General features: G+C 48.8%; 1 protein-coding gene across 1 annotated transcript; it reads right to left on the bottom strand.

Moving 5' to 3' along the window:
- Positions 1–2,876: 2,876 nt before the first annotated feature.
- Positions 2,877–4,376, bottom strand: Cst6 (cystatin E/M). The gene is made up of 3 exons (XM_048458235.3): positions 4,097–4,376; positions 3,421–3,546; positions 2,877–3,072 (listed from the first exon to the last, which is right to left on the bottom strand). Exons 1-3 carry the CDS (start codon positions 4,334–4,336, stop codon positions 2,989–2,991), a joined length of 450 nt encoding a protein of 149 aa, XP_048314192.2. The 5' UTR covers positions 4,337–4,376; the 3' UTR covers positions 2,877–2,988.
- Positions 4,377–18,309: the final 13,933 nt, after the last annotated feature.

The raw sequence follows: 18,309 nt of genomic DNA, 5'->3' as shown, positions 1-18,309 counted from the left end.
ACATAATGGCGCCCAACGTGGGGCACGAACCCACGATCCTGAGATTAAGAGTCTCATGCTCTACCGACTGAGATAGTTGCTATTAATTTCTCCCAAAAAAATAGCACAAGCCCTTTGCCATGGTTCATTGTCTTCCCATAACTTTTTTATTTCATCAGTAGTGAAAGGCACTATAATTTCTGCTGGGTCTATACCTGCTAGTTGACGAAGTCTCAGTTTACCTTTTATAATTAATTCAGAGACCTTTTACTGATATCCTCTTCCCCACCCGTGTGAGACTACGAAACCTAGTAAATGGGTAGAGGAGGCCCTTAACCTTCCTGGCCTCAGAGCAGATTGGGACAGGGCCATGTGACATAGACCAGCTACTATTCGAAGAAGGACACAGAAAATGGCTGCTTCCACTCAGGCTGCTTTAGATGAGTCCCACATGCACTGTCCAAGCCCCGGAAGGATGTCCAGAGCCCCTGTGTCCACATGGGACTGCCAGCGGGACGTTTGTCTGTGCTAAGCATTGAGTAATGTGACGCTCACTCCTGGCCCAGGGTCTCCCCATCAATGGTTAGCTGTCTTCCATCATTTATAGCAACCTTACTCTTAGTGGAGGCCGGTCCAGGGGTCACATATCCTGGAGGGACTCCAGAATGGGAGCTGGAGGATGGTTGAACCAACACCCACCCAGACCGCTGGCTTTTGCCAGGAAGCAGTGCAATCTCCGGGACCTTAAGACAAACATTGCTTGGTGGAAACTCCTCTCCTAAACTTGCTTAGTCACGCCTAGGCCCAGGAATACACCAAGGAGAGGAAATGCCATCTGGGATTTGGGCACAGGTTCCAGGGTGGAGAAACCACTACATGGGCTTTCTCGAGTCCTGCCTCTCCCTGGGCCTCACACATTCATTCAACAAGTATTTCCTGCCATTTACCCTGTACTGGCTCCATGCTGGTATCTCCTGCTTGGTAAAACCTGGGAAACCTTCCAAGCAGTGACTGCATAGCACAAACTGAACTGCCGTGGGTATCAGGTCCCAGCAGAAGCAGGGCTGCAAGTGTCCCCTCTGTCAGTATCAAACCCAGCCCCTCAGTATGTCAGGCTTCCCAGGTGACTCTCTGTCTCCTTTCCCTCCCTGATGTGGCCTTTGAGGGCTGTAGACAGGACCCCAGTTGTAACTGCTGTTCATGGGGCCACAGCGTTGGGAGGGAGGAGGGGGTCAGCAGGAACAGGAGAGGTGTGAGGCCTTTCTTAGAAAGGAGAAGGCATGAACAGTGACAAGCAACTATCTGGTCGCTCTCGACACCACCTCGTGACACCAGCTTGAGCCTAGCACCTCCTAGTGCTCTCAAAGCAACCAGTGACTATGGCCTGTCCCCAGGGTAGATGTGTGCTACTATGTCTGAGCAAGACTTCTAGACACGATTCAAGGGCTGGCTTGCAGGGTTGGGGTGCTCATCTCTAGGTTACTTGCTGCTTCTCTGAGGCACGTATTTTCTGCCTGATGTCTCTACCTGTGTGTTTCTAGGCTATGTTTCTAGCATGTTCAGGGCATGTCTGTAATGTCTACCAACATCTGAGCGGCTCCCGTGACTGTTCCCACCTCTTTTCATTTGACCAAGCGTATGACAGGAATTGTAACCACAATAAAGTCCACAGAGAATGTATACCTGTTTCCTCCAATCCAGCATGACACTGAATGGACCCTGCTGCCTCCTATGAAAGCAACCCTCCAGGGTAGCAGGCTGGCTCTTGTTCCCTCTGGTGTTCCACCGCCCAGGGCCCAGGTTCTTTTAGGAATCTTGCCCAAAGCAAAGCACTGAGAAAATCCCTCTGGGGAGGATGTGAGTGGCAGGTTCCTAACTTTGGGGCCTCTTGGCCTATGGGGATGCTAATGGAGAGGAGGTTACTTCCTTCTACCAGTGTGTGCGAGAATATTTGTGACCTAGGAGCCAAGTGCCCTGGAGCTCACAGAGCTGAACATCCATGCGCGTCTTATACTAATCCCGAGTACTGAGCGTTTAGCAGGCTTCCCTTCAAGTGTTTATAGATGTGGGCCTGACTGGATCGCAAACTGCCTGGAGGACCCTCAGTGTAGCCAGAGTCATGTCCTGTAAGACCAGCTCTGGACTAATGCCAAGGCCTCAAAGGCTGAAGTTTGGAACTTGACATTCCCCCATATGTATGCGGTCAAACATTCCAGACACTGAGACGTGAAGTGCTGTGTTTGCTGTCCCAGAATGTTCCTCGCTGAAGGGAGGAAAGATTATTGTGAGCTTCCTGTAATTCTGCTATCCGACACTCTGTACCACTTCCTCATTTGAGAGCAATAAAAAGATCTGTGCCACTAATAAACTCACTGACCTGGGTTGTCAGCCCTTGCAGCCCTCCTGCTCACAGCTTCTGACTATCTCTTCTCATCCCACCCACCCTGTCAGAGTTTCCAGCATGAAGCCGGGAAGAGATGCCAGTCCTGTTCACACAGACATCCCTCTGTAACAGTCTCAGGGCTTCATCCTTTGTTTTTGTTTGTCTGGTTGTTTGTTTTCTAGCCTGGGTTTCTCTGTGTAGCAGTCCTGGCTGTCTTGGAACTCACTCTGTAGACTAGGCTGGCCTCAAACTCCCATAGATCCGCCTGCCTCTACACTGGAGCTGAAGGTGTGCGCCACCACCGCCTGGCCCGTCATCCCTCTTCTGTGACGTTCCTTCTCCCTTACCTCTGAGACTACTGAAAGTGTCTGAAGAACCACGCACCCTCAGTACTGCCTCAGGCCTGTCGGCAGGGCTCTCTGGGGGGTTAGGGCAGAGGGCCTGTCAGCTGAAGAGTTCTGAGAGTCACTGGGAGCCAAGAGCCAGAATGAGTGAAGTACACAGGAGAACTCAATGCAAGAAGCCACGCAAAGAATTTATTTCGGCAGATGGGGCCCATGGCCCTGAGGTCCCTCCACCACCATGCTGGTTCCCATGGGATCTCGTCACTGTCACCCTGGGGCATGTTACACCACCTTACAGTCATGCTTTAGAAGCTGAGTGGTGTTCTTCCAGGGGATTTCAAGGAGCTCAAAGTTGCAGCGCAGCTTCTGAGGAGAGAACATAGTGGACAAGGAAGGTGAGCTTGGTGCCAGCCTCCTTCTCCCAGCAGTCCGCCTCCTGCCTGCCACATCTCTCTGGAGCCAGGGACAGACGACCAATGTGGTACCCAAACATGAAGTCAGATGTCAGGAGATGATCCCAGGTCTATCAGGCAACTCCCACCGCAAGAAGAAACCCCAATCTCTCCTCCCTGCACCCCACCCTGGCCTGAGTCACACAAAGACCAGACAGGACAGGTCCAGCCAGGCCTTTGCCTGGCCAGATAGACTAGTCAGGATGGGCAGGCTAAGGGCCTCAGACGCTGCAGAGAGCTGGACTGGGGTCAATGTTGTTACCTCTTGCTGCACTCCTGCGGCCAGAGGGCAAGTGGTGAGGTCCATGTGATCTCCAGAGACTCTGGTCTTTCTGCACTCTGTGCTCTCTAAGTCCATAGTCAGATAGTACTTGAGGCCAGCCACCAGCTGGGAAAAGACAGGCAGGTCAGAGATACCTGGGAGCCCAACCGATGTATGTGTCTATACTTTCCCTCCAAGTCTTCGACTTCCCCTGGCAAATGCAACACTCTGGCCTAAGAATTCAGATCCGGAGTGGAGGTGGGGGCTTCTAGGTGTAACCTGGGGGTGGAGGCAAAGCTGTAGGCCCCACAGGAGGCTGAAGAGCCCCTGTGTACACCTGTCTGTAACTGGGGCAGATGTGGAGAATGGCGTGTGATACCTGCTCTGTCTGGGGCCCCGCCCACTCCATCTATCACGGTTTGGGTAGTGAGGTTAGTTATGCCAAAAATGATTGAATCCTGATTTTTTTTTAATATTTAGATAACGTTGGTTGCCATAGGTTTTGTCATTTATCCGTTTTTGTTTGTTTTTTACTATTTTGTAAAATGGGCTCGACGTCATGGTTGTCTTAGTGCTGTTTGGTATCTGGCCATCAGCTCTCTGGCCTGTCCCCTGTCCCTCTTCTTCTCCACAGCCACTCTGTCCCACTCTGTCCCACCACCACTAGCCACCATACCTGATACGCTGCATCGAGGATTTTGGTATCTCGGAAGTAGTAAAGGCTGTTGCTGCCCATATTGTAGGTGCTCACAGCGACCTGCGCGGCCCTCTGCACCCGCGGATCGTTGGGAGACAGGTTTTGGCGTTCTCCAGTCCTGCGGCTCCGCAGCTCGGCGCGGGCGTCCGGGGACAGAGTCAGGAGGCAGAATGCAAGCAGGGTCAGGCCCATGGCCAGCGAGAAGTGAGGACGCTCCATAGCTGCAGATGTCAGTGCCAGAGCTCCATCCTGCGCGGCTTTTACAGGCTCTCGGGGCCCCGCCCGGCTCCGCCCACCACCTGCTCTTTTCCCTTAGCAGGCCTGGACCCGTTGCAGGTGCCTGGAGGCGGCTGTACCTCCCCCACCTAAGTCCTGTAAGGACCAGCGGTGGCACGGAAGTCCCAGAACCTCTACATGTAAAGTTGCTGGCCTGTCATCTCTACCATCCAGGAGGGAGAGGACAGTAACAGTTCACCAACGCCAAGGGCCACCCACAGGGCCAGGACAGTGAACCTGAAGTGTGAACTGCCAAAAGCAGCTATGGTTGAGATCTTATTATGGGCTGTAATTCTTAGAGAAATTGCAACAGGACAGTGAACAGTGAACCTGAAGTGTGAATTGCCAAAAGCAGCTATGGTTGAGATCTTTCCTTGAGCTGTAATTCTTAGAGAAATTGCAACCTTGGGCCTCCATTTCTTCTTCTGGAAAATAAACCTAAGGATTCAAAGGACTGACATAAGCAAAGGGCCTATGAGCAGCTGGGTGCTGTGCAAGCAGTAGGTGGGTAGACAGGAGTCCTTACTACCCAAGTCACACTACTGATTCTCACAGCCACCACCACATGGGGTGACCGGAGCTTGTGCTTTCCAGAGGTGGGAACAACACAGAAGGGAGAACTAATTTGCTCAAAGACATGAGCTGGTCCCCAGCAAGTGAGGACACTGAACAGCCTAAATCGTGTGTGTGTGTGTGTGTGTGTGTGTGTGCGTGTGCGTGTGTGTGATAAAACAAGGTTTTCTATGTCTGAGGCTGACCTTGAACTTGTTGTGTCGTTCAGAATGTGTAGTCAGAACTCCTGACTTTTCTGGCCTCTACCTTTACGTACTGGGATTACCATCATATTTTTATGTGGCACTGAAAAATTAATCCAGGGTTTCCCACGTGTTAGACAAGTGCTCTACCAAATGGCCCCACAGCCCCATTTAGTTTTACTGGGCTCGAACTTAGGATCTCATGTCTGCTGGGCAAAACTTTACCACTGAGCTATGATCTTCAGCCCTCTTTCTACTCCTTTTCAGACAGGGCCCTGTTCAACCTCCCAGCTGACCTGACCTTGCTCTGTAGCCAGGCAGGCCTTCAATCTTTGACTCTCTAACTTCAGGTTAGAGATTACAAGCCTATGCAACCAGCACCAGCTCAAATCTGTGTTTTTGTTTTGTTTTTCGAGACAGAGTTTCTCTGTGCTGCTTTGGAGCCTGTCCTGGAACTTGCTCTGTAGACCATGTTGGCTTTGAACTCATAGAGATCCACCTGCCTCTGCCTCCCAGGTGCTGGGATTAAAAGCATGTGCCACCACTGCCTGGCTTCAAATCTGTGTTCTTGTCTGGCAGTGGTGGTGCACACCTTTAATCTCAGCACTTGGGAGGCAAAGGCAGGTGGATCTCCATGAGTTCAAGGCCAGGCTGGTCTACAAGAGCGAATTCCAGGATAGTTAGGACTATTACACAGAGCAACCCTCTGTCAAAATATTGTCAAAATAAAACAAAATCTATGTTCTTAATCCAGAATGAATTTGAAAGGTAAGAATTGCCCCCAAAGGAGAGGGTGTCCTTCCAGTTACCATCTTACTAACTGGGTGACTTTGGATAAGTCATTCTGGGCCAGCGTGTCCTATGGGGGAAAGAGTGACAATTCTTACCTCCTAAGCTGCTCTGACAATGAAGGCTCCAGGCTGGGGACACTGGGCATACACTAGGAGTATTAGTAAATTCAGAAACCCTGTAGTATTTTGTGACTGCTCGGGGATTTGGCAGTGCTCCCTTCCTCAAGGGTCTTTTATTTTGTTTGTTTTTAACCAGTTCATTCCCTTTTTTGCCTCTTTTCTTTTTCCTTTTTCCTCTTTTTTTTTCTTTTGAGGAGGAAGGGGGATGCTCATGCCTCTGCATGGGTGGGAAGTGGACGCACGCCATTGAATGCACATGTAGATGGTCAAAGGTCAAAGGTCATCTTTCCAGAGCTGGTTCCCTCCTTCTACCATATGAGTTCTGATGTTTGAACCCAGGTTTTCAGCCTTGGCAGCAAACATCTTTACTCCCGAGCCATCTTACTGACCCTCCTTGACGATCTTAAATGGGATTTGGAAGGAGCAGGGCTTTCAGGTCCTGGTAGACAATTAGTATTTGACTAGAAACTCTGCTGTGGTACAGGTAACACAAAGTACACCCTTCCACCAATTCTAGACCTTTGAATGCCAGGGTTAGGAGGCAGTGATTTCCCAGCCCAGAGTGCCATCTTACTCCCATCCAGCTACACGCTTGCTCCACCCGATAGCCCCTTAAGAAAGACAAACTGCCAATGACAGGCATGGTGTCTCCCGCCTGTGATCCCAGCACTGGGCAGCAGAAACAGGCAGATCTCTGTGAGTTCAAGACCAGCCTGGTCTACAGAGTGAGTTCCAGGTCAGGGCTACATAGTAGACTTTGTAATATATATATATATATATATATATATATATATATATATATATATATATATATATATATATAATATTTATAGATCAAGTCTTAACCAGGCAAGGGCCCTGAGTTGGAGGACCCTGGTGAGGAAGTAGAGCAAGAAACATAGGACAATCCACAAGGGAGTCGCGGGTGAGGCAGCTCCAAGCGGGGAAGCCTCCCAGCTCCAAGCTCACATACCTCCCTGGAGTGGAATCCAGTCACAGTACCTCCTACGGCTCCCTCAAAAATCCCTGAGGTGGATGGGCTGGGGAGATGGCTTGGTTGATAGAGTGCCCACCACATAAGCATGTGGATCTGAGCTCAGATCCCCAGCACCCACACAGTAGATGGGGAGGTTCTTGGAGTTCATTGGCCAGCCAGGCTGGCAGAAGTGTGCACTTCCGATTCAGTGAGAGATTCTGTACCAAAAGGTACGGAGGAGAGCAACTGAAGGAAATACTACTGAGTCTGGCTTCTACACACGTTACTGACCCCCTGAGAGTAGATGTGTCCCTAAATTACTGACACCCACCCTACCTACCACTGCCAGTGAAGTCAGGGAGTCTTAGACACCACAATCTAGCAATTTCCAAGGATTTTCAACACCCTGGCCTCTTCTTACAAGGTGGTTGGGCTTGTTTACAAATGCATGATTCAGAGAGTTTATCTGGGGTCATTTGACTAAACTTGAGTCCTGGAGGGAACGAAGGTGGGGAACAGTGATTAACAATCCCAGGCTCTTGCTATATGCACCTGGCTAGTACTCAAGAGCTCATTCTCGTGGAGGCTCTGCAGGACAGTGGCTATTGCTTCTTCCTAAGAAATGCAACCACAGGGGAAGGGTTAGTAGCGGGACCTGGGGTAGCATCCACATGCTAGCAGTGTCCCAGCGCATGAGCCCCAGCTGCTCCACAGGGATATGAGGTCCGCTGCATGGAGAAGTGCTCTTTACAGTTACACTGCCCGTCCTGCAACCTCCTGTAAAGCTCAAAATTGGCCTTCCTCACGGGCGACAGGACTTTGTCCCAGTTTACTGAGACCCCCCCCCCCAGGTACCCCCAACCTAGGTTGTCTACAGCACTCTTCTCTGATACTAGCCCAGTAAATCTTGATACACTACATAGACCATTCTTGCTGGGATCAGATGCTCCAGGGTCTTACTGCTGTCCCCAGAATGCTCTTGCCTGAGCCTACAAGTAGGTGGAGGACACTCCACCCACCAGGCTCTGCTCCTTCTCTCTGTCACACTACATCCTGGAAAGAAAACTTTACAACAAGGACACCTGTGGCCCAACAGTGACTAAGGGACACCTGTGATCTTGCTGTGACTTCACGAAGGAGTTCCCCTAAATGCCAGGGCCTTCCTCCCTTCTGCAACTGGCTGAGGTTTCCTATCTGTGCGCTGAGGAATGGAAGAAACGCGTCTCAGGGCAGTGGAGCAAATTGCTTCAGAACCCTGGGAGTAACGAGGGATTTGTTGAGCACAGGGCCTAGTTATCACTTCATCCTGAGATAGCAGTGGCACACGGAGAGCCCTGATCTTTGCATGGAGGGGACACCTAGATCAGGATGGACATTGTCAGCTCCCACAGCATGCGTCCAGTACTGCTCGACTGCCACCTGGCAGGGCAAGGAAGGGGCCTTGGGTCATGTTCTAGGCAGCCCCTGCTCCTTCCTTACCAGGGTGAAAGGAAAGAACCTCAAAAGCCCTGGAATGCATGGGCTGGTTCACCATAAGCTCCATGCCACACCTGAGCACTAAAGACTGGAAGGGCTGAGGGGCTGAGCTCTGGCTGGGCACAAGGCTGAAGGAGAGGTTCACACATGTCCTTAGGCCAGTGGGTGGGTAGGCCCAACCTACAGGACACTGTATATAAATGCTAGACAAACCTCCTCCTTGCTCCCTGACCAGGTTTGCTTTCCCTGCCAGCATGTCAGCCTTGGTCTCTTTGGTAGGCCAACTGAGCTAGATCTGGACCTGTGAGAAGCTACTTCATTATACTACACACTCTAAAGGCTCTTTGTCCCCTGCTGCCCCAGAACTGATCCAGGAACTTATGTGGGTTGCAATACTGGGCGCTGATAAAAGGTTCATGACTTGCCAATCTGTCTCAGGCACAGCCCATGGCCCAAGGGATCCTTCAGAAACAAAGCCTGTGGGAGAGCCAGGAAGACAAATGATTAGGAAACAACCTGTCACACAGGGTCCCACCAGGGTCTAGGGACAGAGCCAGGAGGACAGAGCCAGGTAACCAATATAAACTGGAGCCAGGGAAGCGTTTGATAGAGGTCTCCACTGCTTGGCTCTGACTACAGTCTTGCAGAGTTAGGGCTGCAGTGTGGACAAGCTATGGCTTAACCATACTGGGGACTATGTAACAGTGTCATGTATGCAGGTGAGGCTAAGCATGCCTGTGAGTCAAGAGAGGAAGATAGGGAAAGTTCTAGACATGTAAAGGAAAAGAACTCCCTCGTGCCAGCGTTGGATGAAGTCTTTCACCAGTGGAGAATCAAGGATTCTAACACAGTTAGCATCTTCCTAGGGCCTTTCTCCTTTCCTGACTGTAAACTTACAGTTTTCTAGGAATTTCAGCAGAAATCCTATTTTAGTGACTTTCCCTTAAGAAGACCACACCCCTTCCTCAGAGACAACTCAGAGGTTATGAGAACTTGTTTCTTTCCCAGGGGCAGGGGTTTAGCTTCCATCGCACACATGACAACTTACAACTCCTCGCTGTAACTCCATTTCTAGCGCATATAACACTCTCTTCTGGCACTGCACACATGTGGTACACAGACATACATGCAGGTGAACATTCATACACAGAAAGTAAAAACAGCTGGCTATGGTGACATATGCCTTTAATTCCAACACTGTGGAGGCAAAGACAGAAGGATCTATCTGTGAGTTGGAGGCTAGCCTGATCTATATAGCTCAGCCCCAGGACAGCCAAGGAGATCCTGTCTCAAAAATCAAACACATAAAATACCAACTATTTTATTTTATTTTTGCTTTTTCGAGATAGGGCTTCTTTGTGTAACAGCCCTGACTGTCCTGGAACTCACTCTGTAAATCAGGCTGGTCTCAAACTCACAGAGAGCCTCCTGCCTCTGTCTCCCAAGTGCTAGAATTAAAGTTATGTGCCACCACTGCCTGGTTTGTTTTTAATCTTTTTAAATTTATTTTATTTGTTCATTTAATTTTACACCCTGACCACCTTTCCCTCTCCCTCCTCTCTTCCCAATCCTTCCTCCCTTTTTTTTTTGATTTTTTTACTGTGGCGACTGTCTTCCAATAGCTCTCCACAATGACAAGACAATAGAGGGTACCCTATGCCCTCTAGGCCTTTTAGCAAACATGGAGTTGTTCCTTTGGCCACACCCTTGAGAATCCCCGAGAAGGGTGATACTGCAGATATCAAGAGCATGGCACTGGCTTTTCATAAGGAAGCAGAGTGTCTCTGTCACTTAGCATACTGTTGGCCTCATTGTAAACAAGCAAGTTAAGAGCCAGAGTCTTGCCAAAAGAATTAGAGGATTATGAAGGCAGCTTCCTGAAACTGGTGAAGGAAAACAATCAGGAGAAAAAAGGAAAGCGAAGGGAAAGGCCTTCAGGTTCAACTGACTGTTCCACCCAAAGGAGTGCACTTAGTGAGGACCAGCAAAAGGAGCCTCAGCTGCTGGAGCCTATTCCTCAAGTAAGACTGTTTTGTCTGTGTGTGTCTGCACATCACATGGGTGTCTAGTGACCTCAGAGGCTGGAAGAAGGCACTGGATCACCTGGGACTGGAGTTACAAATGGTTAACACGTGGGTGCTAGGGAAGAGAAGCCAGTGCTCTTAGCTGCTGAACTATCTGACCAGCCCCACTACACCACATCCAAACATCAGACATTCATGTAGCACACAGGCATACAGACAAAACACTCATATACATAAAATAAGAATGAACAAAAAACAAAAACCAAACAAAGTCCCTACTCAACATTTAGGTGTGTCTTATCCTTTCCTTGAATGTTTTTTTTTCTAGTAATCTCTATGCTTAAAATCTATGTTTGCAATGTTGTTTTTTTGGTTTGTTTTTTTTTTTTGCAATGTGTTTTAATAGGGCTGGAGAGATGGTTCAGCAGTTAAGAGCACTTACTGCTCTTGCAGCCTCACACCCACGACAGGCAGCTGCCCAATTCCTGTAACTCCAGCTCCAGGGGTTCTGAAGCACTTCTAGTCTCTGAGGACATCCACATAATGTGTGGCACAGGAACATAAATAAAAATAAATCTTCTTTAAAAGTTTTTGTTTGTTTTTTGGGATAGGGTTTCTCTGTGTAACAGCTCTGGCTGTCCTGGAACTCACTCTGTAGACCAGCCTGTCTTCAAACTCACAGAGATCCGCCTGCTTCTGCCTCCCGAGTTCTGTGATTAAAGGCACAACCACCCAGTTTATAAAAGTAATTGAATAAGTTGCGACTCTGAGAGTTGGCATTACACCTTATTTTTACCCTGAGTGCCTTTTTTATTTTTACTAAATTCCAAATCTACTTCATACTGGTTCCTTCTGAATTTCTTTTCCAAATGGAAGCCAAAGCTACAGTCTTTTTCCTGAGTTGATGTTCTAAAAGATTAGAGGAACTCTTCAGCTATTGGGCACCGGCATGGTGTGTCTGTTCCAGCCTCAGCTGATACCTAAACTGTGAAGGAAATGGCAGCCACGTAAATGAAAGCCCAGAGAAGCTTATACCACCAGTTTGGACGCCAGGTGGCTGGGGACTGGAGGGGTGGAGGTGGAGGACGGGGTGGGTCCTGCAGCCGCGGCTATGGTCACCTTCCAGGGTGAGCTGCACACACTGCCTGCTTCACTGAGCCTCACAGGACAAGTGTTCCAGCTCTGTTTCTCCATAGTTTCTTTTTATACTTCTGTTGTTCCAAGACAATGGCATAAAACGTACATTCCTCTTGACAAACAATTACAGATTCAACACAGATTTCTAGACTTCAGGTCAAGAAATGGAGCTGCTACAGCAGGTGTTTTACAGCACACCTGTAATCCCAACACACTGGAGGTAGAGGATCAGAAGTTCAAGGTTATTCTCAGCTACAAAGCAAATGTGAGGCTAGCCTGGGTTCATGAGTCAAAAGAAGAAGGAGGGCAAGGGAAGAGAACAAAAGAGAAAAGGGAGGTGAGGAGAAAGGAGGAGAGAAGGGAAGGGAAGGGAAGGGAGGGGAGGGGAGGGGAGGGGAGGGGGGAGGGGAGGGGAGGGGAGGGGAGGGGAGGGGGGAGGGGAGGGGGAAGGGAGGGGAGGGAAGGGAAGGGAAGTGAAGGGAAGGGAAGGGAAGGGAAGCGAAGGGAAGGGAAGGGAAGCGAAGAGGAGGAAAAAGAGCTGGAGAGATGGCCAAACTTTAAGAGCACGGACTTTCACAGGACCCAGTTTCAATTCCCAGCAGCTCACAACTGTCTATAACTCCAGTTCCAGGGAATCCGACACCGTCACATGGACATACGTGTAGGGAAAACATGAACGCACATAAAATAATAAAAGGCAAATCATTTAGGGCTGGAGAGATGTCAGTGGTTAAGAGCACTGACTGCTTTTCCAGAGGACCTAGGTTCAATTCCTAGCATCTACAGAGTGGCTCACCACTGCCTGTAACTCCAGCTCCAGGAGTTCTGATGTCTTCAGCAAAGACACACATGCAGGCAAAACACCAATGAACATAATATAAACAAAATACATAATTTAAAAAAAGAATGAACAATCACATTTTTTTTAAAAAAGGTCTTAATCTTAGCACTTGGGAGGCAGAGGTAGGCAGATGTCTGTGAGTTCAAGGTCAGCCTGGTGTACAGAACAAGTTCCAGGACAGCTAGAGGTGCTACACAGAGAAACCCTGTCTCGAAACAAAACAAACAAACAAACAAAAAAGTCACACGGGATGGCAGAGAGATAAGAGGAGCCCAGGGCCTTGCTGGCCAGACAGCCTAGCACAGTGTTCTCAACCTTCCTAATGCTGCGGCCCTTTATTGCAGATCCTCATGCTATAGTGACCTCCAACCAGAAAATTACTTTCATTGCTATCCCATAACCGTAATTTTGCTACTACTATGAATTATAATGTAAATATCTGTGCTTCCTAATGGTCTTAGGTGACCCCTGTGAAAGGGTCATTTGACTCCCAAAGGGGTCATGACCCACCAGGTTGAGAACCACTGGTCTAAGAGACCCAGTGGTCTCTGAATTCAGTAAGAGACCTTGGTTCAAAAACTACATTGGAGAGTGATTGATCTCGGGCCTTCCCAGAAATGTTCACACACAGTAACATGGAAACTTATACACACACACACACGCACAGAAAGGGAAGACATGAGAAGGTCAGTCCCTACCCTATGCCTTTTTCCTCCTTTCTACCTCCAAAAATGATAATGATGGATTTTTCTTCAATACTGACTTTTTGTTTTGTTTGAACATTGTCTCCATATGTAGCCAGGCTAACCTGGACCTCTTTGCCCATCCCAGGCACCTGCTTCTTGCATGCTGGGATTCCGGACATGTGCTGCAATACCTGATGCTGCTATTGGCTCTGCAAAATGCATCTTCCTGCTTTTTATTGAGTTTTATCATACATGTTTGGATCACTAAGCAAGATTTAACTTCTTAACTTTGCATAAAAAGAACATACTAATTTTATTTTCTCAATACTATCTCAATATTTATCTACTGTATTTGACTGCTCGGACATTCCTCTCACAGCCCCTAGGACCCTAGCCTGGGCCTGAAACTGTCAAAGCCTAAGGCACCTGGTGACTGGGTCCTGGTGACCGGAAGAGGAAAGTTGGGGGATGGAAGCAGACAACAGTGAGGTCGGAGGATTCACTGGGGAGGAAAGGCCATGACCTGTGAAGAGGGAACGCTGTGGCGTGATGCTCGGAGTCAGAGTCTCTCAGTTTGAATCACACTGGCTGTTTAGCTGTGTTGAGCTGAACCGTCTTCTTGCCTCTTGTGGACCATTGCAATGCTGGCTGTGGTGGTCACAGAGTCCCCCAAAATAGGGAGCTTTTCATGCCACCCCTACACCACCAACTTGGACGTGATGTTACTGACGCTTAGTGCTCACAAAGCATTTACTCATTGTGTCCTGTCCCAAGTATGGCTGTGTGTCTGGGCAGCAGAGCACACCTTTGGCAGGGCGCAAGAGGCTCAGGCTTTGAGCTTGGGAGCCATGCACCAATCTCTGGATTGTCTCTCTGGGGCGCCCTATGGTGACTTTCCGTGAGTGTTGATTTGTTTGTTTCTTTGGGTTTTTGTTGTTGTGCTCTTTTTGTTTTTGTTTTGGGGTTGTTTTTTGTGTGTTTTGTTTGTTTTTGGTTTTTCACAACAGGGTTTCTCTATGTAGCCCTGACTGCCCTGGAACTTGCTTTGTAGACCAGGTTGGCCTCAAACTCACAGAGATCCACCTGCCTCTGCCTAGTGATTGCTGGGATTAAAGGTGTGTGTCACCACACCTGGCTTGTGTTGATGTTTTTGTGGAATGTCCATAGTGTCTCTCTCTCTCCCTCTGTGTCTGTGTGTGTCCACCTGTCTGTCTGTCTGTCTGTCTGTGTTCTGTCTGTCTGAATTTTGTGCTAAGGAATTCCTTTGGGAAAGGAATGAAGAAGGATTTCAGTTGCCAAGTAAGGTGCTCACAAAATATTGCACTTGAAGGTAAAATGGCTCAGCAGGTAAAGATGCCGTCAGTCACGGCTAACGACTGAGCTTGATCCCGGGACCTACATGGTGGAAGAAAAGAACTACCTCCCACAACCTGTGTCCTCTGATCTCTACATGAGCTGTGTCATGTGCCTGCCCTCCCTCACACTCAAATGGATAAATTGTACCTCTGAATGATATCTCTCCTGGGGACTCAGCCCATCTCTCTGTGTTCAGTAGATGTGATTTTATTCCTCTGGGGTTGTGTGTCCAGCTCCTGTCAGAGGTCTCTCCCAGGGCAAGACACTGTGCCTCTGAGGAGGATGGAAGGCAGACTGTCCTAGCCTCATGGCCTCCTGTGATTCTGAAGGACAGGCAGTCGCCTCCAGCCATCAGCAGGCACAGGAATGTTTGTGGACTTCAGTGTTCTGGACCCACTGGGTTCATCACGGGAACAGGTATATTCCTGCATGCTGAGATTATCAGGTACCGGTTCCCTTCGGAATTCTCACAGATACCCAATGCCCAGGCTAGTCTCAGAGCACCGTCGTCCCTCTGTGACTGTGTCTCTTTAGTCTCATCACATATGAAGAGCCCACTACATGTAGGGAGTCTGTGGCTCTGCTTAGAAATGCTTGAGGGTAGTCCCTCTCTGTCTGAGATTCTAGAATATTTGAGGGTCCATATCGTAGGACTGAACCCTGTATGTTCAGTACTGCTGGGGCCAAGACAGCAGATTGCCGGGGTGACATGGGTACCCTGTCAGCTGTGGGGTTCTGTGACCCCCTGGGAGCAGAGTGAGGGTCAGGGTTAGTGAAGCACACAGGATAAAGCAATGCAAGAAGCAGCGCGGGGCCAGCGGGGCTGCCTAACCTTCAGAATCTTGTGACTCTCTCAAGTCAGGCCCAGCCTAGTCCACAGAGCGAGTTCCAGGACAGCCAGGGCTACACAGAGAAACCCTGTCTCAAAGAAGAAGAAGAGCAGGAGAAGAGAGGGAAGGGGAAGGAGGAAGAAGAAGCCCATGACCTGAAGTGCCTCCACCACCATGCTTGCTCCTGTGGGTCCTGCACTGTCACCCTGGGGTGGGTTACACATGTGCACAGTCAAGCCTTCTTTCATTGTTGGGCACTCGCTTGTGTGCAGAGTCAGTGCTTGATGCCACTACCAGCTGGCAACAAGGCAGGTTAGGTCAGCAGTGCTTGGAAGTCCAGCCTGGCTGCCCACGTCTCTCCCTTTAACTTTTCCCACTCCCAGTCAAGTGGAATAAGGGGGAAGGGTTCTTGTAGGGAGCTGCAGAGGGAGCAGAGGCTTGGCCCCTGCAGGAAGCTGAGGCACCGATGCTCACCTTCCTGAAACAGTGATGAGAGTCACCCTCTGTGCCTTCTGGCTCCCTACCCTCCTGGCAAGGAGAGATGAGGTATTTGAGTCAAGGCTGGATTCAGTCTTTCTTTAAAATTTAGGCAAGTTTTGGTCATAGATTTTGACAGTCATATGATTTTTGAAAGATATTTTATGAAAAAAATTATTTTTCTTTTGAGACACAGTCACAATAGGAAGTAGACGTGTAGCCGCCTGCTGAAGGTACCTGATACCCATTCCAGGGTGGGTTGGATCCTTTGCCTAGCCTTGACCCAGCCTTGAGTGAACTCTCACCCATATCCATGTCAGAACAGTTTCTGACTGATCACCTGATTGTTCGAGCCTCAGATCGTGTTTTTGTTTCATGATTTGTCTGTTTTGTCTTAATGTTTTATGAGACTATCTGACTATGGAGCCTCAAACTCTCAAGCCCCGTTTCTGCCTCTCAGATGTTCAGATTACAGGCATGCACTGCCACACCTGCTACTCCTTGGGATGTCATTTTTATTTGTCTCCTATAGCTCTAAAATATCGCCAATACACAGAACAGGCACACAACACAGATGCTCATTGTGTATAAGATGGTAGACATCGAACTCAGAATTTAACACACGCTAGGTAAGTAATAGTTCTATCATTTAGTTACACCTAAAAACCTGTTCAATTCAATAACTACAGACAATTTTATCACCTCAGAGATCAGAAAATGAGAATGCCCCCGATTTGCAAGGCCCTCTGTTATCACTTAACTGTTTTCTCCAAAGACGATGGCCATTATTGCTTTGGCGATCCCTCCCTCTTTCCTGCTGATGAACCCCAGGGCCTGTGTATGTTGAGCGAGCGCTACAGCAGCGCCACACTCCTAAGGCCATCACTTGGTCTTCTTTCTAGTCTTACTATCTACATAAGGATCCTTAAGCAAGAATTTGCTTCTGAACGTGAACAGAAGCAGGTCAGGGTATAGGACTGCACTCCTGGCATTCAGGAGGTTAAGGCAGAATTGCTGTGAGCTTAAGGCCATCTAGTGAGGACCAGGCTAGCCAAGACTACACAGCAAGACACAAACACAGAAATACCAATAATAGAACCACATGGGGTTTTTGGTGCTTTTTTGCTTTTGTTATGTGTGAGGTTTTTTTGTTGTTGTTGTTTGTTTTGCTTTGTCTGTTGTTTGTTTTTTAAGGGTTCTCAGTCAGGTAGTAGTAGTGCATACCTTTAATCCCAGCACTTGGGAGGCAGAGACAAGTGGATCTCTGTGAGTTCGAGGCTGCTGTCACAACCTCCCGCACCCCCCCCCCCCAAAAGATAGGGTTTCCTGTATAGTCCTGTCTGTCCTGAGACCAGGCTAGCCTTGCACTCACATAGATCTGCCTGTCTCTGCTTCTTGAGTGCTGGGATTAAGGCATGAGCTACCAAAGCATGCCAAACACACGGTTTTGTGTCCAATGTCCCACACTGAGATTCTGAACTACTGCTCTGGTTCACTTTCCCTGCTGTCCAGTTCCAAGGACTTACACTGGGAACCGCCAGCCTGCACTGCAGGGTCTCAAGACTAGGCAGCTGTGGGCATTTCTTCAAGTTCTGGTGCAGGTACTCAGGAGTCTTACAGGCACGTTCCTAAGAATGGAATTGATGGCTCACCGGGTGTGTCGGTTTTGCAAAATAATACTCAGCTGTTTTTCCACAGCGCTCATAGCAATTTACTCCCACCAACTAGGGATCAGTTCCTGTTGCTCCATCTGCTCAACACTTGGTCTTGTCTGACTTAGATTTTTGCCAATCAGCTAGGCATTAATGGCACTTATTTTTCTGATTTCTGATGAAAGTGAACTTTTTCCACATAGTTTTAAAATCCTCCCTTGTGGCCACCTTTCAGATTTTCTACCAAGTTCCATACTACGTTGTCCTCTTCTTGCAATACTAGGGATTGAGTCCAGGCCTCATGAATGCTAGGCATTCTACCCCAAAGCTACATCCCCAGCCTGCGTTTCCCCTTTCCTTGTGTGTGGTGGGGGGGTGATGCCTTTGCCTATGCGTGTGGAGGTCAGAGGTCAGGCATCCTCCTCTATCATTCTCCACTTCACCTGCTGAGAATTGAGCTGTCAGATTGGCTAGAGAACTCCTTGAATCCCCTGCTCTGTAACAATGGGGTGATGGTGTTATGGGTATGTGCAGCCATGCCCGTTTTTATGTGGGTGCTAAGGGTTTGAACTTGAGCAAGTGTTTACTCCCTGAGCCATCTCCACAGACCACTTTCTTTAAGAGATAGACTCTCATGGACCCTAGTCAGGAACTTGCTTTGTAGACGAGGATGACCTTGAACTTCAAATCCTCACACCTCCCAGTCTTGATTATAGAAGTGCGCACCACCACACTCTACCAACCGAGCCACATCCCAGACATTCTGACAGCAGCTCTGGTATGTTATTAAAAATA

The sequence above is a fragment of the Myodes glareolus genome, chromosome 7 (assembly GCF_982192425.1).
Source record: "Myodes glareolus chromosome 7, mMyoGla1.1, whole genome shotgun sequence".
Taxonomy (NCBI): domain Eukaryota; kingdom Metazoa; phylum Chordata; class Mammalia; order Rodentia; family Cricetidae; genus Myodes; species Myodes glareolus.
This window is presented reverse-complemented; position numbering and strand designations above follow the sequence as displayed.

What these genes read in the sequence shown, in the direction of transcription:
- Cst6 (XM_048458235.3), bottom strand. Translation starts at nt 4,336, where the DNA reads ATGGAGCGTCCTCACTTCTCGCTGGCCATGGGCCTGACCCTGCTTGCA. An exon ending in TCCTCGATGCAGCGTATCAG is followed by an intron (nt 3,547 to 4,096) that starts GTATGGTGGCTA and finishes GTCTTTTCCCAG; the next exon opens with CTGGTGGCTGGCCTCAAGTA. An exon ending in CCGCAGGAGTGCAGCAAGAG is followed by an intron (nt 3,073 to 3,420) that starts GTAACAACATTG and finishes TTCTCTCCTCAG; the next exon opens with AAGCTGCGCTGCAACTTTGA.